Source organism: Canis lupus, chromosome 29, assembly GCF_048164855.1.
Source record: "Canis lupus baileyi chromosome 29, mCanLup2.hap1, whole genome shotgun sequence".
Taxonomy (NCBI): domain Eukaryota; kingdom Metazoa; phylum Chordata; class Mammalia; order Carnivora; family Canidae; genus Canis; species Canis lupus.
The window spans coordinates 35,268,519-35,290,641 of record NC_132866.1 but is presented as its reverse complement, the minus strand read 5'-3'; the positions used below and the strand labels follow the sequence as shown (position 1 = coordinate 35,290,641).

Genomic DNA, 22,123 nt, shown 5'->3' with positions numbered 1-22,123 from the left:
ACAGATGAGTAGAGATTGAAGAGTTAGGTGTCATCATCTGTTCTTACAGAGATCTCCCAACATTTTAACTTGTAAACTGCCACACCACTTGGAATTAATGACCGATGATTATTTTGACATGAGGACAGACAGCCTTACAGGTAGTTAATATAAACAAGAACTTATATGGTATCTGAAATTGCAACAGAAATTCCCCAACCTAAAAATAACTTCCTCATCAGATTGGGTCTAAATTCTACTTTTGGAGATTATTTCTTTCATTTGAGGCATATTCTATTAAATATTCCAGATGAGAGGAGTGGCTTCTAAGCCTTGTCTACCATTAGCATCTTAGTATGAATTTGTTTGCTGGATATTTCCGGTGTAGTGGCTTTCCACGAGTAGACTATGAACACAACATAGGAAAGGGTAGGACAATAGGTCCATGACATAAGATACTATCCCAGGAATACAGATCCATTTGAGCATCAAAGGGGGAGCCCTAAAAAGAAAAGAAAAAAAAAAACCCACAATATTAAAAGCCTTTAGAATTGGAAATTGGAGAAATGAAGTGCTCTGAATTAGAGTGTTTTATTATAGCAGTCTACAAAATCAAGAACATGGCCTTCTACAGATTTTATTAAATTAAAATTTTACCTACTAAAGCACTTCTCTGCACTATTTAAAATGTCTGAAATGTTCATCTCTAGTATGTACAATAATTTTTCTTTGTTAGCAAAGAAGATGTAGTCTGATAAAATAATTTAATTAGATTATATAAACTTGAATTATACAAGCATGTAGATTTCTTATGATCCTGTATATTTCTAACATATTTTAATGTGTTTTTTACATACTCATTACTTATACTTTGAAAAACCATGAAAAATAGATTTTTTAAATTACCCACATTTCCATTACCCAGACATAACAACTGTTAATATTTTAGTAAACTTTCTTTTGATATTTCTTCTCTATATTATCTTTAAAAGGCAATAGGGTTGAAACAATTTTGTATATATACTTTTGTTCCCTGTTTTTTCATCTGTACCTTTCTTAAATATCTTCCATGTTATTTATATAATTATACCATCCATTTTAATAGTTGTATTATATTCTATTAGATGGATACATATATATTTCTAAAGTTTCACTCTTATAGGTAATGCTGTGATGAACATCTCACTGTATAAAACATTGTTTAGAATTCCCAGAAACGAAATTATTGGGGCAAAGGGTATGAACATTGCTAATGTTTCTGATAAATGTTAACAAATAACTTTCTAAAAGTAGACTAATTGTGCTTTTATGGTAAATTCAGTATCTAAAAAGCTTAAACCAAGTTTATCATCAGTAGTATATACCTCGTTTCAGATGTTCCCACTTTGTATTTATTGAACAAAAAGCCTTGCTATTTAAGAGATGAGACATGGAAACTGTAATGCAACATTCTTTACTATAGAAGGTGAATTTTTTTGGTCCTCCATTTTGGACTGCCTTTGGCTACCATTGTTTCAAAATGAAAAGATCTATATAATAAATAACAAAAATTTGCATAATTGAGTTTATGAAAATACAGGAGAGATAGCATAGTGAAGGATTTAAGTAATTTTTACTATAGTGCTTAAATGTTTTAAATGAAATTACAGTTTAAGTAAAAGTAAAAATGCTTGCTTTCTTTTTTAATTAGCAAAGTCTGGTGGATAAAGTATCTCGAAGACAGAGACCTGATATGAACATGTTATTTCTAAATATGAAAGTAAGACGGACACATTTGGTTAGTGACTCGCTTGATGAGGTATATAGATCATTTATTCCAAAATGGCACTCACTGATTAAAACTTTAAATAAATTCTACAATATAGTGTATTATGAAAATCTGTTTTTTATTTTTGTATGCTAATAAGTGTACTTCCTTATATTTTGGTACCATTGTTAAAATCAGTTGTGTATTCACAATTAAGCCATATGTTCATTATTTATATGTTTATTAATAATTTGTTATTAACACCTCAGAAAAGGATTTTATGTAGAACACTTAAGTGAGCGATTCATGTTTCTGAATATGTAACTTAGATACTGGACCCATCTTTTTTACTTGTTGGGTATGTAACAAGCCATTTTAAATTCTCTGGGCCTGAGATTATTCATCTACAAAATTAGAGTTCTGTACTCCAGGGTAGACTGAGTGTAGAGTGTACTCAGGCCCCAGTGTACTTTGATTGTGTGTATATTACTAACCTACATGTATTGCACGGTGCTTCAGCCAGATCTTCATTACAAGATAATGGCTAATGTCATTATGTGATTTTTAAAATCAAGAAGGAAATTAAATATTTTATGATATAATCTGCTAAATTGAAATCTTGGAGGCAATATGATACCAGGATACAGTAACTTTGAGCAAGATACTTGATACTTGACCTAATTCTCTTGATCTCTACAGCAAACATAATAATGCTTAATTGATACAGTAACTGACAAATTATTGAATGAATGGATGGAGTGAATTTTGTGACATTGTAAATAAAGATAAAGATTGCCTAATACATTTCCCAGAATTGAAAAAGTTAATTTCCCTTTTTACTGCCCTTTGTTCTTCTCTTCGATATAATTTCTTTAAATAGTTAACCCGGAAAAGAGCAGACTTAAAAAAGAAGTTGAAAGTTACATTTGTAGGGGAAGCTGGTTTGGACATGGGTGGCTTGACTAAAGAATGGTTCCTTCTTCTAATTCGCCAAATTTTTCATCCAGATTATGGTGAGTATTCAATTTTTATGAACAGTGTATCTTCATAATTATTATATTAAGTAGGCACTCTCATTTGCAACCTACCATATGACTTTATGGATATTTTTGTCCACCATAAATGTTGAATAATTTAAGGATTGTTATTTACCTCTTTAAAAGTGCCCAAATTGATGATCAAAATGTTCATTATCTTACTGTAAATCCTACACTATAAAGACTGAAAGTATATATTTGCAAGGTAGCATCCCCATCTTTCCTGAACAAACCAAATGCAAGAAAATTTGTCATTGAAATAAAGAACATTCAGAATTTAAAAACAAGACTGTAGCTTCCTCCGTACTAATATTTGAAGCCTCTTTCATTAGATTTTGAGCCATTTTGATAAATAAGAATTCGTTAATTTTTAAGACATGAGTAAACTTTTGAATTTTGTTTTACCTTATTTAGAGAAAACTTATATAATCCTTAGTATCTGTAAAAGATCTTTCTTCAAAGAGAGTTTTAAGTGTTTTTCTTACTCTTTGTTTTGTATACCTGTATGTATGACCGCTTTCTGGGAATGGAGAATAGCGATGACATAGATAAATTAAAATCTTTAGATAATTCTCAAACTTAATTTTGATCATGTTATAAAACTATCATTTTTATAAAAGAAAATCAACTTATTGAGTTTTCTATCTTTTTAGCCCATTTATACCATTGGTTCAGGATACCAGTAAAGAGTAAAATGCTCTTAGACATCAGTGTGCTTATATTTTATATATTTTAACATGAAAAATGGTTTATAACAACTACTGCTGAAATATTTTGCTTCTAACAGATGAGATACTATGTATATTTTTAATACTTTAATTTTTTTTTAATCAGTCATGTTAATGTTTCTTTTTTTCAGGCATGTTTACATATCACAAGGATTCACACTGCCATTGGTTTAGCAGTTTTAAATGTGATAACTATTCTGAATTCCGATTGGTTGGAATTGTATCCTTTAAACTTTCCACTAGGAGGTGCTAGTACATTAGAGATTTTAAATTTTATCTGAATTTTGGAAAACTGTTCTCATTAAGCCTTTTATTCAGATATAACATTCTTGTCAAATTTACTAATAGATTTTCAATTATTTGCAATATCACAGCTATATAATGTCACCAGAGTTAATTAATTAAAAGGAATTGTGAGTTTTCTCTATTTTTCTCTGAAAATGTGATCTCAAAATAAAAATAACTATTGCCTATTTCATATATTATCTGAATTGTCAGAAAATTAAGACATTTTTAAAATTAAAGTATCTTTTCCCTTCATAAGGAACTACTTTTCTGTTCTTTTACTTTGTGCTTATTTTGCTTAATTTAATAAATTGAAATTGTGGAAATTAAATCTAGGTCGTTAATATGTCCCTAAATCTGGAGATATCCATAAAAATTAAAAATTGAATGGAATGGGAATATTTAAAGTATATATTATTTTATAGTATATTTTAAATTATATAAATCCTTGTGCTATCCTCTGATCCCTATCAGGTGTAGTGGAGAGGACATTCCTGCACTGGGTAGGAGATTGGAAAAGATAACTTCCACAGTATTTTTTTAATTCTAAGAGATATAATTGACTATGGAAGAAAGAAGGGAAGAGTAAATAAATGAGCACACACTGGAGATCCGTAGAGTAAAAGAGGGGGAAATATCCTCTTATGAAGGTTAATGAATAGCCTTATGAAGGTTATGGTCTAGATAGGCAGAGGACTACCAGTTCAAGGTCATCAGTTCTCAGACTCATGATTTTGTGACATTAAGTACTAAGGAGTTCTGAGATGGAAGAGGATAGGTGTATTCCTCCCAGAGAAGGGAGAGGCTTATAAATGGAACCATTCTATCTGATTAGCACAGCGTTGGAGGTAGTAGGAAACAGTCTGGGAGAATGGCTGGAAAGCAGGCTACATTGTCCTAGGCCCCTTGGGTGAAGCAGAGGGCCCCCCCGGGAGTCACGGAGGATACCTTCAACAAAGGGATCAGGAGTGATGCTGGAGAGGGCTTGGAATGCTCAGTTGCATTTGATGGAATAAATCCTGAGGAATGTATATTAAACTTGATGGGAAAAAAGTTAGCAGGGAGAAAACTGCATGTTAAGATGGTAAACCTTATTTGAAATGTTATATATGTCATCATGTCCAAAGATCTAAACACCAAGTTCCACAATATGAAGTCCTGTCAGTTCTTAGATGTCTGGTTTTATTGTGTTCTCTACAGTGATCATTTGTTGAATGTTTCCGTTTCATTGAAGGCCTGAGTCACCAGTACTTTCACTACATTATGAGCTATTTGAATTCCCTGACATATATGTTTGTCATACTTTACATTCTTAGCACAGTTTAGCTTTGTGTGATATTTTGACTTTCAGATATTTATAATGCAGTATTAGATTTTACTTTAGCTATCTCATTTTTAGAATGGTGTTATACGTAAAATCATAAGTTTACTAATCAGCTGCTTTTGCAGTGGGCATTAGTTTCTATTCCAATCATTACCCAAAAGAGCAAGGTCATTAAGCATACTTACATATGCTGCATATTTCAAGTTAGTTAATTAAAGCTAAAATTAAATTATTAAGGCCACTGCCATCTCATTATTATGTGTATTTATCTCACATGCAGACTCACAAAGAAACTGTAGGACATGAAATAGGTGCCCAAAAAGCACGATTAATATATAGGAAAAATATGAGATGATAATGGATTATGATCATGTAAGTAGGTGATAGATCTATCACCGGTGAGGAGAAGTAAAAATTGAGAACACACATTCTATATTGAGAAAATATCATTGGTTCTGTACATATTTTCACTTTCTAAATTTTAGGACCAAAGATTTCTCGTGCTAGTAGTTCTGACAGCATTGCATTCCTAATACCTCAATTTTAAATAGAATAAGGCTTTGGAGTTTACAAGAAATGTTATAGTAAAACCTGTAATAATAATTATAGAATGTTTTGAAGATTGCATGAAGAGCTATAAATATAACAGTTTTTTAAAACTATAATCACAAAAAAAAATAAATAAAATAAAAAAATAATAAAACTATAATCACTTTTACCAAATGGGGCATTTGAAACAGGATTTTCAAACTCTGGTTGCACCACGTGATGCTTCAGTGGCCCAGCGGAATTCCCCCGTCCTCTTCTCGTCCCTGCTTCAGCCAGCATGGATTGACTTAGTATGACATGAAACACTGTAGTCTGCATATGAAAATGCCCTGAGGCAAATCTTATGGGCCTACTCAACTGCTCAAAACCTGCCTTTAGGGTTATAATTTTTTTTTAATAAAAAAATACTTAGAACTTGGCACTGTGGTGGATGATTATAAATGGTAACCATCTTAGTATTATGGCCACTATCATTGTTGCTATCATCACAGTATAGAAGTATATTAGACCTTATTTTCAATATCTGTCCCTTGAATATACTGCTCAGTCCCTGTTGATATGGTTACCTATAAAGTAATATATCTATTCCTTAAATTACTATTAACTCTCATTCTGCCTTGACAAATTGAAATACTGGTTGTCTTCTAATTTTAAAAATTATTTTCAGTAATTTATCCAGCCCATATATTTAGATTTCCTTTGAGCCAATAAAATTGATGACTTCTTTAATAACTTTGACAGCTGAAATATGACATTTAAAACCCCTCACAGCAAATGGATAAGTTACATATTGCCGTATAAGTAATAAATAAAATATAATTGGGCAAGGTTTATATGTATAATATCTGTAGCTTTTAACTTCAACACTTTGTGTACACTTCAAGTAATAAAGGCCTTTCAGGTATTTCTGTAGGAGATTAATTGTCTTGTTAGCCTATCAGTAGTAAGTGTGTACATCTGTGTGTGTTCCCGTGTCCATATGTTTATTCAGTTCAGCTCTCTTTACATAGTCTGTATTTAGTTTTAAAATAGTTAAAATGATCACCAAAATTAGTAGTGTGTTCTGTGTGGAGTTCTGAATAAATTGCTGCTGCTACCTATAAAGTCACCAACACCATTTAAATTTAGAAAATGTTTTTCTTTTGTGTCAAATAATTTATGAAATGTCTGAAATTGCTATCTGTTATGATCTTAGATAAAATTTTCTAGGGAAATCATCAAATACTATCAACCGACCCCTCCCTTTCACATAACTTTTGGTAATCAAGGAATTACATTATGTAAAATAAAGGGAAAATAAAGAAAAGGAAGTATGTGGGATTAATTAAAGTCAGTGTTAGATCTGACAGTATGCAAGAAGTAGACTGATGCATAATTCAAAACTCATTTTTTGTCATGGATTTTATGTTAATGCTTAACATTCAGTATGCATAGCTTATGGGACTAGCTGTGTATAACAGCATCACCTTGGATATTCGTTTCCCTCCCTGCTGTTACAAGAAATTATTGAGCCCTCCCATCATTCCTAGTGATCAAAATATACCAGTAGGCATCTGCAGTGTGACCACTGACGACTTATGTCAAATTATGCCTGTAAGTATAAAGTTATTAGCATCTTATTCCTTAATGCTGAATCATCTGTCTTCTACCTGAAATATTTCTCCTCCTAATGCTCTTCTTATTTTTAAATATAATTTCTGTCTACCTATGTAACCCATCTCCTTTTTTGTCTAGCTTTCTCCTTCCTCATAGAGACTTAGCACCCACTTTGCTGCACTCTTGGGCCTTTACAGCATAGCAGAACAGGCTTTGAAGTGAGAGAGACAGAGATTAGAATTCAGGCTCTGCCACTTACTGGTTCTATAAACTTGGATAAGTTTTTTTAACCTTTCTGACCTCTAGTTTCCTTATGTGATCAGTGGGACAGCAAAACTTATATACTGGGGGGTTAGATGAGATAATAAAGCTCTCCTGTGGATTCTAAAATTAGATGATACTGTGCCATATTGGTTAATAGTGTCTGCAAAAACATCTCTAAAATAAATACAACAAATGAATTTAATGGTACTGTCTTTCATAACATTCCTCCATTCAGAAATTAGATTTCTCATCATCAAATGTAATCAAAGATTAAAATTTAGCAGAAGAGTGGATACTATACATATACTTCTGACTATCCTCTATAGTATTTTTTACAGCTGATTTTTGATAACTGTTGGTTAGCAGAAAATTCTTGGTAATATCTTTAGCAAATAGCCTAGATGTGAAGAATCTCTTTTACTAAATATTCCTATCTAAATAGCCCTGTGTTTTAATAATCTAATGAGTTTGATATAAGTTTGGTGCTTTCCTGTGAAAGTTGAGAAATCTCTTTAGAACATGTGTTTGGAAAAAAAAAAAAAGAACATGTGTTTGGTTAGAAAACTAATCTTCATACTCTGCGGGGTTTGATATCAGGCACATTTTTTGGAAGTTGGTTTAGGATATTTTCAATTAAGGGCATAAAGCCACATTTTTAGAAGACTTAATAGTGGGGTGCCTGGGTGGCTCAATTGGTTGGGCATCAGACCCTTGAGTTTGGCTCCGGTCATGGGGCTCTGTGCTGGGTGTGAAACCATCTTAATATTCTCTCCCTCTGCCTCCATCCCCCAACTCCCTCCCGCAACATGTGCATTCTCTCTCTCTCTCAAAAAAAAAAAAGACTTAATAGAAAAATAGTGTGACATGAGAGTGCACAAGTTAATAGAGCAGGTCCTGATTAAGAAACTGAAAGGTCTCCTTTCTGTAATCTTCTCTCTGAAACATATTAGCTTTGACTCTCGATTATTCACTTAATTTCCTTACTGTAAAATGTAGGAAATAAACTAATCTCTGAGTTAACCATCTCATTTTAGATTTTTGTGATTTTTAAAAATTACACATATTCCATTTCTGTCAAATTTTTTACCAACTTTATAATTTTATTATTGGTTTTTGCCAATAAATTGCGTAATTTTATGAGTAAAGCTATTCAATATTGGCTTATTTAGAGCTAGCTTTTTTTAAGTTAATGGATATTTTATGAATGACTACACTGAAATGTTTTATATTATGGAGCTGAAGATTTCACTGTGCTAATTTCATATTCTTATGTTGGCCCTTTAATAATGAATCAAGATTCCTGCAGTGTGGTGCCAATAAATGCAGTAATATTCCACTGTTTCCTTAGAGCACTGGGATTGTCCAGCGGGAACAATAAGAAACCTTCCCAACCACAGCCTTGTAAGATTATACTCGAGGGTTTTAGATGAGAATAGAGACTCAAGCATATCCTGAAATCAGCAACTTATAATATTTCTTCTGCTTAAATCACTCCCAAATATGTTGTATTAAATAAGATTAAGCAAAAAAAAAATAAAATAAGATTAAGCAGGGTATTCAAATGGTGTGTAAAAGCAGTATTCAGTGTCTTCAGTGTGACACTGAATACTGCCCAGTGGTTAATTAATCATATTTCAGAAATAGCATATTATAGTTAAGAGTCTATAAGACTAAGATTGACAGTGTAGGTAAACAAAAAAAAAAAATCTCAACAAAAATAGGGGTTTGAAAATACAAAGTCTGGAAATAAAGGGCCTAATAGTCCTAAATAAAACAGATTTGAATACATAACTTCATAACCTATTGACTTTGTATTTTGTCATTAAAAATTTCATCTCTAAAAGATTATGACGGTAAGTCCTTTTCCATGGGTTCACCTGGTAGTCTGTGGAGTTCCTAAAAAAATGGAAACTCAGGGCAGCCCAGATGGCTCAGCGGTTTTTTTTTTTTTTTTTTTTTAAGATTTTATTTTTTTATAGAGACACGGAGAGGGAATGAGAGGCAGAGACACAGGCAGATGGAGAAGCAGGCCCCATGCAGAGAGCGTGACGTGGGACTCAATCCGGGGTCTCCAGGATCACGCCCCAGGCTGCAGGCGGCGCCAAACCGCTGCGCCACCGGGGCTGCCCTGGCTCAGCGGTTTAGCGCCGCCTTCACCCTGGGCGTGATCCTGGAGACCTGGGATTGAGTCCCAGGTCGGGCTCCCTCTGCTTCTCCCTCTGCCTGTATCTCTGCCTGTGTGTGTGTGTGTGTGTGTGTGTGTGTGTGTGTGTGTGTGTGTGTGTCTCATGAATAAATAAATAAATAAAATCTTTTAAAAAAATGGAAACTCAATTTTCAGTGTTCATGATTTTTATTAATAATTGAAGCAAATGATGACAGTCATACCAAATCTATGCCAGCCTAGATTTGTATAAAAATTTCTGATTTTAAGAGATTGGAAAATTTATTACGTGTATAAATATGTAAGATCATTCTAACTATGCTGCTTACCTTTTTCCTCTAATAATTTAAAATAAAACTTTAATTTTTTTCATAAAACCTGAAAAGTATCTTTAAATATTGGGCCAGGGGATCCCTGGTTGGCGCAGTGGTTTGGCGCCTGCCTTTGGCCCAGGGCGCGATCCTGGAGACCCGGGATCAAATCCCACGTCGGGCTCCCGGTGCATGGAGCCTGCTTCTCCCTCTGCCTGAGTCTCTGCCTCTCTCTCTCTCTGTGTGACTATCATAAATAAATAAAAATTTAAAAAAAAAATAATAAATATTGGGTCAGTTTTTCTGTTTGTAAATCTTTGTTCATGGATAACATGAATTATAGGAATATATTTCTTCCACTGTTTCCAACTTTTTGGGGGGAGAGAAGAGCACTGTAACTGAAATGTAGAAACTACTTAACATGTATGAACTGTTTTTTTATGCTTAAATGATTAATCCTAAGATTTTTAAAGATTATATATGGAGAAATACTACAAATTCATAAATAGTAATGTTGCAGATGGCAGTAAATTATAGTGGAAAGCTGTGCTCTTAGCTTGCTGCATAAGAATAGGTCCCAGAATTATGCCTCTATCATTTGAACTGGATGTTTTCCTCTTACATGACTTTTCCCAGTGAGTTTTTCCAAGCCTTTTATGTGGTAGAAATCATTAACAAACATTGTGTGCCCTGGAAAAATATATCTGAAATACTATCTTTAGTTCAAAATCTGAAAGAGTCTATCTACTCTATCTTACATGTGAGTTCACTCTAAGATCTGCTTAACTAGTTTTAGGTAATATTTTTTTATTAAAAACATAGGTAACAGATTTCTTTTTACAGGAGTTGGCCCATGGGTTAAGTGAACTCTTGTCGTATGAAGGCAATGTTGAAGAAGATTTCTATTCAACATTCCAGGTACTGTTAAGGGCAAATGGCTTTCTGTTAACCATGTATTTCATATATGAAAATTGCCATTTGTTATTCAACACCTATTACTAGAAAAGATGACCGAGAATTGATCAACACACACCATACCATCCCTTATCATAAAGGGTCTTAACCTGATAAAGTAGAGACAGTGCAGCAGATACTTGGAGATGAACAGTCAAGGAAAGTGCCTAAAGAAATTCCCCAAGGGTGAAGGCACCCTGCTAGGCACCTAGCATATTCCCTTGCTTCAGTTACTTTCTCAGAGCTCTTCAGCTTCTAAAAATAAGCCTCTCCTAAGCTCTTCTCACAAGAAGTTAGGAGCAGAAACTAATGGATCAGACCAAAACAGTCTCATTTCCTTTCCCTTAACAGTAATTGGGAAATGGAAGTCAGAGTAATCCACATAGCTGCAAAGAGCTGAGTATTATCTCAATGGCTACACAAGTTGATGAACAGCAGTAAGGTATTTAACTGTATTCAACAGAGCGGGCTCAGTCCCTGTAGTTTGTATGTTGACAAGTGGGAGGAAACCCATGCTTAAATTTTACAAACTTGTTCATTGAAGTCTATTATTTTTAACCATACCAGTAAATATCTTATGTTGGAATCTTCCATTAGGTTTTTCAAGAAGAATTTGGAATAATTAAGTCCTACAATTTAAAGCCAGGTGGTGATAAAATTCCAGTTACCAATCAAAATAGGAAAGGTAAGTAAACACCATTTCTTAATTAAAATGCATTAATGTTTACCATTTACTTTTACTATTTAATGGATATAAAATTGCTTTCCAGAATATGTACAGCTTTATATTGACTTTCTTCTCAACAAATCCATCTATAAGCAGTTTGCTGCATTTTATTATGGATTTCATAGTGTGTGTGCTTCAAATGCCCTGATGGTGAGTTTAAAACTAAATTATGCTTTCAATTAGGTTTTGTAATACTATAATATTGACAAGTCCTTAAATAGATAAGCTTCTAAAGCAGAAAATACGTTTTACTTTTTAAAAGTAGAGCTAGAAATAAAAATAGTTTTCTCATTTTAGCCTTAATTCTCTAATGGAAAAAAAGACCAGTCAACTCGATTTTTCTTTCCTTGGACTGTGTCTTATTCTGTATCTTTTGGGGCTTACGAATTTTCCTTAAGAGTAGATGAAGAGATCCCATAGGCTCAATGTCTTAATCCTGAGGGACAAAGCACAGAAAACAGAGTTAACACGTAAGCTCCAGGGCCGAAGCCATAAGTTCTGATTAAGGAATATATTTATAACTGCTTCCTGAGTCACTTTTTACCCATCGGAAGTAGTATGTCTTCAGAGTCATGATAAACTCTGTTTGGTTTGACTTGCCTTAGTCATGTGAATACCGTGTCAGAATTACCCTTACCCTAAGGTAAAATTCTTCTAAAGAAGTACTGCTCTCCGGCCCAGCTACACAAGGGGCATTCCATCATGCCACTTGTATCTCCCCTCAGTTTTACTATGAGGGTATGGAGTAAGGTCTTCCCTTTGATTTGCTATTATAGGAGAGAGCTTGTTTTAAGGTAACTTTTGTCACGTATTTGTTATTAGAAGCACCTTTGAAAAAGGAGCACTTTATTGAGCTCTAACTGGGTTTTTGTCTGTGAAGCACTGGTAGTTGTGGGGTTGGAGGAAGGGAAAATAAGTAAATGGCATAGCATGGTCTCTATTCTTAAGTTTTAATCTCTTTAGGTGAGAGACAACTTATGTAAGTGAAAAACCAGTGAACGACATGAGGCAGAGTATAACCAAGTATCCAAACTCTGCAGTGCACCTAGGAGACGTGTGGGATATTGGAAGGAGGCTGAAATAGCTAGGAGAGTTTCAAGCAGGCTTTGTGGGAAGAGTTGTAATTTGGATTCATGCTTAGTCATCTGCTTGTTTCTCTGGCAAACTGCTAATTACTATTTGCAAAAGGGAGAGCCTAATAGTTTGACAAGATTTATAAATTTTTAGAAGCAAAAATACCTTAGCCTCAGTAGAAAAATAAAAATGGAGATTTTTTCCCCAGTAAAAATGGCTTGATTTACTATAAGAGAAGTCATGTGTTTTATAATATGATTCAGTGAAGATAGTTCCAATTTCATTTTTTTTAATCATCTTTTTTTTTTAAATCATTTTTGGAAAATGATTATTGGCAGCTGCTTCGTCCAGAAGAGGTTGAAATTCTGGTATGTGGAAGCCCTGAACTGGATATGTATGCTCTACAAAGAAGTACTCAGTATGATGGCTATGCCAAAACAGACTTAACTATAAGGTTAGCTCATTCTACTTCTGAAAGTGAGATTGCCAGAGAGGGAATGAAAGAGAATGTGACTTACTTGTATAATTTAGTCTTTAAATCAAGTTAGCTGAAATATTGTAGAGTCCTACCTTGCTTTATCTTTAGAAAGTAATGTGAGAATATTAAATATGAAATCATTTAGCAATCCCCTTGGGAGAAAGTGATATAAATAAGTTTCTACGAAAGTATAAAAAGTTTTTGTTTTTTATTAGAGTGTGGGGTGGGTAGGGCAGAGAGAGAGAGAGAGAGAGAATCTTAAGCAGACTCCACATCTAGCACAGAGCCCAACACGGGACTCAATCTCATGATCCTGAGATCATGACCTGAGCCAAAATCAAGAGTCAGATGCTTATCCTACTGAGCCACCCACGTACTCCAAGATTTTTTTTTTTTTAATGGCTTTGAAAAAAAAAATGGCTTTGGTTCTAGAATTTCAGGGATGCTATACTTATAAATAGCATTTTTAAAATACTGTGCTGAAAAAAAATAAGACTTGTGAATTATATAGGAGATAAGTGACTTTGGTACTATCCACTGTTGGATTACTTTTGTAATTCTATAAAGTAACATGTTACTTTTGAGATGCTTTGGTGGCTCAGTTCACTAAGTGTCTGACTCTTGATTTCAGCTCAGGTCTTGATCTTAGGGTCTTGAGTTCAGGTCCCATGTTGGGCTCCCTGCAAAGCATGGGGTTTACTTTAAAAAAAAAAAAGTTACTTTTATAATAATATTAGTCAAAAATCCAATTCATATGTAGAATCTTATGGCTCCTTAACTTCACATTAAGGGCTATTGTGTATGTTTAAGGGAATTTTTTTTCCTTAAGAGTTTACTTTATGTTACCTTATTCTGATCTGTAGGATTTTTAACAAGACATTTTTATATAAATTTCCTTTGGTGTTCTTTAGATATTTTTGGGATGTTGTGCTTGGATTTCCTCTTGATCTTCAAAAGAAGTTGCTACATTTTACTACAGGAAGTGACAGAGTACCGGTAGGAGGAATGGCTGACTTGAACTTTAAAATCTCAAAGAATGAAACTTCTACTAACTGGTAAACTTCCAGATTGTAATTTTATTTTTAATCTGTAAATTTTGCTAATAATAATGTGTTTGGAGGGGATCCCTGGGTGGCTCAGCAGTTAAGCACCTGTCTTCAACCCAGGGTGTGATCCTGGAGACCCTGGATTGAGTCCCACGTTGGGCTCCCTGCAGGGAGCCTGCTTCTCCCTCTGCCTGTCTCTCTGCCTCCTCTCTCTCTCTGTGTCTCTCATGAATAAATAAAATCCTTAAAAAAAAAAAAAAAATGTGTTTGGAATTAGAGGATTCTTTCAATCAGGAGTCATTTTTGTAGGAGAAATCTTGGGAGTAAATAAAGCCTTGACATGAGACAAAATATGCATTCAAATTCTCTACTAATTTTGAACACTTATCAATGCCAACTGTTAATTCCTTTCTATCAGCTTTTTACTTTGCTAAGTCAACTGCTTCGTAGTCTCTTTTAGAATCTAGCTGGCTTTTTGTAGTATACTGTATAATGTTCTTTTTTATTTAAAGGTGTTTTTTATTAAAAATATTAAGGTGAGTTTTTTTGGCTACTGCAGTTAATACAAGTCCTCTAGTAGTAGTCCTCTCTCTCTCTCTCTTTTTTTTTTAATCTAGTATGCTTTGCATATGAAAATAACAATGATGGCTTTATTTTCTAATAGTATTGATGGGTTTAATGCTTATCTACTTGTTTTCTCAAACACCTTATAATTTCCAAAGCTGATTTGAGTAGTCACTATTTTTATTAGAATCATTTTTTTTCTCCCACTCAATATGTTCCCTGAGTTTTGTCAGCTTTTCCTTTCATTTTAAAACTAGACTCTGTTCTTTCCTTTCACTACTGTCACCACCCTGGTGTAGTTACTTTTTGCCTCATTCCTAGCTTATTGAAATGGACTTCTTCCTGGTCTAGTTGCTCAGATTCTTCCCTTCTTAGTTACTTTATCTTACTAAATTCATTGTCCTTAACACTGCTTTGTTCATGGTTATTTCCTTAGGCCATAATAGCTTTACTGCTCTCCTTCAGTTTAAGTTCTAGACTCTGGAGCCTGTCAGATAAATTATGCTCTACAGTCTTCTCCCCAAGATTACATATCAATTTTCCTTTCTTGTCTTGCTTTAGTCAGCAGGCTATTTTGCTATTCCTTAGATACAAAGACACATTTTGTCCTTTCCTTTTTTCATATGTTTAAGTAATTCTCTTAAAACACTTCCTAAAAAAAAAAAAAAAAAAAAAAACTTCCTATCTCTCTACTCATGAAAGTTCTACCCCTCCTTAAAGATCCAGTTTCACATCAATTTCCTCTGTAAAGCCAAAAATCATTCCTTTAATGTGCACATCAATTGTTTTATAGAAGTCTTAATGTCACTTAGCATTTTGCACCTTTATCCTAGTCATTTAGCCCCTCAAGACAGAGGCCATGTCTTATACATCTTTGTAATTTTCAAGTAGCCACACACATATTAGGTGCCCGATAAGTGTTTCTTGAAAGAATATTTAAGTCAACATCATTATATTAAAATACAAGATAAATATTCATGCATATGTATATATAATGAAAAAATGTCCAAATAAGATTTACAACTAAAGACCTAAAATGAAAAAAATTCAAAAGAAGCTTTTTAAAGGTTATATAGGCTTTTTTACTTAACAGAAATTAATTTTTTAGAATATTAACAAAACTATTGTCAATTTAAAAAGAGTAATCTAAAAAAAATAATAAATAAATAATAAATAAATAAAAAGAGTAATCTGAGGGGTTCCTGGGTGGCTCAGTTGGTTAAACGCCCAACTCTTGATTTTGGCTTAGGTCTTGATCTCCATGTCGTGAGTTCAATCCCGCATCGGGTTCCATGCCCAATGTGGAGCCAACTTTCAAAATAAGGAAGGAGGTGAATGAATGAATGAATGAATGAATGAATGAATGAATGAATAAGTAATAAAGGATAATGTGAATAATGCAATTTAAAACAAAAAGTGACATTACAACCAAACTTTTCTGTTATCATTTCAGGGATTATTTTGTCGGCACACATGGTTTAGGCATAAATCTTTCACAACTCTAGGATTTGCAGTAGGACATTCACATAGATTAAATATAGTTGACTATCAAAGATGGTCATCACCATTGTAGATCCATTAGATTTTTGTTCAATAAGAGTGTTCAATTTTTACATGGCAACAGTACTGGTGTAAGGTCAAACAAATCAGGGTTTGATTATTGGGTCTACAGCTTTACCAGCTCTATAATGTCAGACAGATTGCTTAACGTGTATGTTCCCATGTTTATTTTTTCTCATCAGTAAAAGGAGGATAACAAAAACCACTTTTTAGGTTGCTTTGAGGCTTAAACACTGCATATAAAAGCACTTAGCACAATACTTGTTGTAGACCAACCACTCAATAAATGCAAACTGATTATAACAATTTTAAGTCTCTTAATAACAAGGGCTATCGAAGTTTAGTTTCTAATCATACAAACTTCTTTAAAAATGTTCTCCTTTTCTCTGGTACCTTCCCTATTTTTGTTCACTGCCTTCTCTGACTGACAGCTGTTCTGATGCTGCGAAATCCATAAAGTCTGAAGAAAGGGCATAAGAAATCAGTAGCAATCTAAAGTGAAGATGAACAGTATCATCAGGGAAAGGGACTGGGGGCTGGTCCAGAAGATTCAGAGGATGAATGCTGCACGTGCCCTGAGGGCAGCGGCATTGAAAGTATGGGCATCAAATATCCAGAAATGTTCTTTCAATTATTTTTGTATAGTCAAGACTGAAATAATAGTAACAGCTCTATTATCTACTATTCTGCTGGGTGTTTTATACACATAGCTCTTGAAATCTTTTAAACAACCTACTTAGATAGGTTTACCCTGTCATGGTAACAAAGACACTGACATGTGGAGACCTGAAGCCACAGCCAGTAAGTTGGGGAGACAGCATTCAAATTCAGGTCTGACTCCAACAATAATGCCGCCAGGATGCAAGTTTCACAAGAGCATAGGGACATTGACTGGTCCATAAACCCAGCCCTAGTGTCTAGAACAACAGTGCGCATACATAGGAGGTACCCTGTAAGTATCTGTTCCATGAAGAAATTAATGAGTCACCTCTTGGTACAGCAGCAGAGATCTGAATTGGCCATATTTGACAGTAGCTTAGCTCTTAGCCTATATGTATTTTGAGACTTAGTGTCTTTAACAAAATTTTTTTTTCCCTAGGTTGCCTGTGGCCCACACCTGCTTCAATCAACTTTGCCTTCCCCCCTACAAGAGCAAAAAGGACCTAAAACAGAAATTGATCATTGGAATTTCAAATTCAGAAGGTTTTGGACTTGAGTAACCTAGAAGACTTGAAATATATTTTATATGTAGCATTCACTTCCCTCTTATTGTGCCTTTAACCTTTTCATGTCTCTGTCTCACAGTACCTTGATAAAGCTCACCAACTTTAAAATACTGATTTTTTAAAAATCAAATATGAAATATGTTCACTGGAGGAGGCATGATTTTCTGAAAACACAGAAATTACTTGAGTGAGGAAAAGACCAGATGGCAGAGACAGGTGTGGGTCCAGCCCCTCTTTTTTATAGCACTTTATGATTCTCCATAAGTAGTTTCTCACAGGTGTTCCACTGGGAAAGCAAAGCACAGTCAATGCATTGACCACACAGTGGAGCCCAGTGGCAGATTGTGTGCTGCTAGCACACGGTAGCAACACACATAGCTACATTCTCATTAATGTAAAGCATGTAGCCATATTTTCATATAGAGGTGAACAACAATAGTATAAAATGCAGTTTACAGGGTTTTTTTGATATACTGGCTTTGGTCCTTTAAGATTCTTTTCAACTTGCTGAAAAGCATGTAAATAACTACATAATAGCCTGAGATTAATGGGATTTTGATAGTGCCATTTATTGCTAAAAGATTTATTTTTACAAAGTAAATTCAGGGTTTTAGATGTGTATACAGCTTTTACAAATCAATAAAGATGATTGTACAAGAGTGTTAACTATTTTCAGACTAATTGGATTTGAGGTTCTGTTCTTTTAAGTAATGTTAGTCTGCATGCACATTGGCAGTAAACTAGTTACTTTGAGTATTCTGTAATATTTGTATAATGATTTCTTCTTAAGGGTCAGGACATTAGAAGGGAAATCAGATCTAACTGTTGATAAATTAAGTCAATTACAAGCACAAAAGAACTGTTTTTATATATACTTTGATGTACAAGGCTTATTTCTAATACTTTTTGATCACCAGTTACACTGAAACACTAATTTTTGAGAAAGGCTAGGATAAGATATTTGACAAAAGTGAATATAATGATGACATGTGTCAAAATGATGTAGCTTGGTGTAAAAATAAAGTTCAACATTTTGGCCAAAATGTTTGTATTTCACTGGATTCTGAATGTAGTAAATTCAAAAGTACCCTTCTTGGAGTTTCTAAAAAGTAGCATGTAAAAAGAAACTGCATTTTAAGTCAGACTGTAAATGGTTTTCTTTTTATTTACAGCAAATGAAGCAGTTTTATTGGCATGGTACAAATATTTCCGAATCGAGACTTCTCTATTATACTTTGATAGCTTTTCTTCAGAAAACTCTGAAGATATATTTGCAATAATAATGAAGCCAGCATTTGGTACCAGCATACGGTTCACAGGCAAATAATACTCTCCCCCAATTTTTTCTTAGTTACACTGTTTTCTTATTGCTATGCTTCCTGAACCCCACCAGCAGAATTCTTTCAGGGTGGGGGAATGAATCTGCTTGTTCTCCTGTAGTGCTAAAGCCAATTCGAGAATCTTTGAGGAATAGGAGTTAGATTACCATTTGTTCTCCTTGAGACAGCAGTGACTCTGCTTTCCCACTGACTATATACTACGTAAAGGAGTTTTCTCTTAAAAATCTTGGAAAAGCCTAAGAGAGTTAAAGGCATGTTGGTTTTGTTTGGTTTGCTCAGTTTTTTATCCATATATGCAAATAAAACTGCTTCTCTGTTACACTGCTTGAATTAGAACGTAAGATGTTTAATGTAGGTTACTACTTACTAATAAGCACAAAAGAATCATGTATCAGAAATCAGATTTAAGTATTTTAAATAAAATGTAAACAGTTTTTATTTGGTAGAGATGGAAAAATTGTGTTGGCTTGGTCTGCATGTGTTTAATGATGTGCTTGTATATCGATAGCTCTGTCACTTTTAGATAAGTACACAAGCAAGCCAAATTTTTAAATGACAAAGTCCATAAGTAACTAGAAAATTATTGTTGTCTGTTGTTATTAAGTTGAAATCTGTAACCATTTATCACTTAATTACACATTGCCTTTATTTATTTATGTTCTGTTTTTGGTTTACAGTGTATTAATACCTCATTTTCTTAAAAAAAACAAAAAAACAAAAAAACCCCACTACTGTTCTATTTCGTAAATTTAAATAGCTAGAAAATTCATGTAGTTGCTTTTTCTAATATAATCTGTTAGAGAATTCTTAATTTTTATATCTGCCACAGTAAATTAAAGCATTGTGCAGTATTAGTATTTACAAAATGTCCTATCCTTTTTAAATCTTTGCTTAATCATATTTTTGTCTGTATCATCAAAAGTTTTTAACAGTCTGTCTTTTTTGTACAAATCTGTATTAAGTTGTTCATTTCTGGATAAATTTTTTCAAATATTAAAGTTATACAGTCAGGTTTCAGCTCAATTTTTTAATATTAGGCAATTAATTAAAACCATAAGTTTAAAATACCTTATAAAATCAAACCATTCTCTTCATTATACTCTTAAACTTGTGCTTAGGACAACTTCTGATACATACAGCTTCAAAAGATATGTGTTGATATTGACACCAAATAAAATCAGCTTCTTTCACATTTTCACAGTATGAAACAATGTCTATCCAGTGTCTGGATGGTCCCAGACCATTCTGTCAAATGAACGTTACAACGCCACGGAGGCTACCCAGAAAGGAACCAAGTATGACATTTCATTGGGCAACTTCAGATCTTTAGTATTCCTCCCCAAAACCGTTAGTTTGGCCTTCTTTCCCTTGCCCACATCTCCTATGCTTAAGGAAAGAGAGGATATTATGAGAATGTAGGGAGGAATGTCCTGGTGATTCATGGAAGAAGAGAGGTGACTGATTAATGAAAGATAGGTAGCTTAGTAGGAGGAAGAAAGACCAGGGTAGGTTTTCACAGTGGGAAGTACAAGATTAGTTCACCTAGATGGCCACACAGCCTTTGGTCTGGTGGTCTGGTGTGGTGGTTACGAACCACACTTAGGAGCCAGAATACCTGGGTTTGGGTTTGCTATTCACTAGCTGGTTTCCTTCGGCAAGTTACTCTCCCCATGCTTCAATTACCATGTGAAAATAATTTGTAAATGGAAATATACCTATCTATCTCATAGGTAGACTTGTAGGAGGATTAAATGAGTCAATGTGTGTAAAGCACTCACAGCACCTGGCATATTGTAAATAATATGTGATGCAAGAGGGACCATGGTGCTAATGTGATAACGTCTTAAAACCACTGCTTTTGAAGCCTTCTGCAGAGTTTTGAATATCAGACACTGGGGACAACCACAAATTAAAGAACACAAAGTGCTTCTGAGGCATTAAAATTGTGTTAGAATATTTCTTATTCTAGAAACAGTGCTTTAGAATTTATCCTTCTAGATATTTCACTAGACAAGGGTTTGGGTTTTTTTGCATCAATTTCTCTTTGTATTTTATTTTCTTTGTTTAAATTTCATTGATGTATTACTAGCTTCAGAGGTAGAGGTCAGTGATTCATCAGTCTTATATGACACCCAGTGCTCATTATATCACGTGCTCTCCTTACTGTCCATCATCCAGTTACCCCATCTCCCCATCCCCCTTCCCCTCCAGTAACCTTCAGTTTGCTTCCTATGATTAAGAGTCATTTATGGTTTGTCTCTCTCTCTCTCTCTCTCTGGTTTTATCTTGTTTTATTTTACCCTCCTCCTATGATCCTCTGCTTTCTTTCTTAAATTCCACATATGAGTGAAATCATATAATTGTCTTTCTCTGATTCACTTACTTCACTTAGCATAATACCCTTTAATTCTGTCCATATCGTTGCAAATGGCAAGATTTCATTTTTCTCTGATGGCTGAGTAGTATTCTATTGTATATATATACATATACATATATATATACCACATCTTCCTTACCCATTCAGATGAACATCTGGGCTTTTTCCATAGTTTGGCTATTGTGGACATTACTGCTATAAACATTGGGGTGCAGGTGCCCCTTCTGATCACTATATTTGTATCTTTGGGGGTAAATACCTAGTAGTGCAATTGCTAGGTCATAGGGTAGCTCTGTTTTCCAACTTTTCAAGGAACATACTGTTTTCCAGAGTGACTGCACCAGCCTGCATTCTCACCAACAGTGTATGAGTGTTCCCCTTTGTCCACATCCTCTAGGCAAGGGCTTCCAAGACTATTTTACAGATATGTAAATGGCATAATTTTAAAAGTCATAGATGAGTTTATTTTTAAAGAAATATTTCAAATACAGAGATTTCAGGGATTAATAAAACCATGTCCCTACATTCAGATCTAACAAATGTTAACATTTGGTCAGTTTTATTTAAAAATAAAATATTCGTGTCTAAATAAATACTTATATTTATGCCTGAGCCTTAATCATATGTTTGGTATTATGACTATTATTATCATAGTTTATACATTTAGAGATATTTAGTATGAGGCCTGACTTTCATAATACGAATTTTTTAATTTTAATGTAGTTCATGCAATGAAACATGGTTGATGTTTGTTTAGATTTAACCATATATTTGCAATTTCCTTGCACACCAT

The 22,123-nt window shown here is 33.9% G+C and overlaps 1 protein-coding gene across 6 annotated transcripts in view; it reads left to right on the top strand.

Moving 5' to 3' along the window:
• The window catches only part of HECTD2 (HECT domain E3 ubiquitin protein ligase 2), a 70,056-nt gene extending 50,086 nt beyond the window's left edge, over nucleotides 1-19,970 (top strand). For 2 of the 6 annotated variants that reach the window (XM_072806134.1, XM_072806135.1), the window contains exons 12-21: nucleotides 1,670-1,777; nucleotides 2,607-2,739; nucleotides 3,623-3,711; nucleotides 7,084-7,242; nucleotides 10,828-10,902; nucleotides 11,536-11,623; nucleotides 11,709-11,815; nucleotides 13,078-13,193; nucleotides 14,129-14,272; nucleotides 17,487-19,970. In XM_072806134.1, the coding sequence (XP_072662235.1) occupies nucleotides 1,670-1,777; nucleotides 2,607-2,739; nucleotides 3,623-3,711; nucleotides 7,084-7,242; nucleotides 10,828-10,902; nucleotides 11,536-11,623; nucleotides 11,709-11,815; nucleotides 13,078-13,193; nucleotides 14,129-14,272; nucleotides 17,487-17,607 (1,140 nt within the window). In that variant the 3' untranslated portion in view covers nucleotides 17,608-19,970. Of the gene's footprint in view, nucleotides 1-1,669; nucleotides 1,778-2,606; nucleotides 2,740-3,622; nucleotides 3,712-7,074; nucleotides 7,243-10,827; nucleotides 10,903-11,289; nucleotides 11,381-11,535; nucleotides 11,624-11,708; nucleotides 11,816-13,077; nucleotides 13,194-14,128; nucleotides 14,273-17,486 lie in introns of those variants that run through there. The other 4 variants (XR_012020882.1, XM_072806136.1, XR_012020884.1 and 1 more) reach the window with 4 other exon arrangements.
• The last annotated feature ends 2,153 nt before the right edge of the window (nucleotides 19,971-22,123 follow it).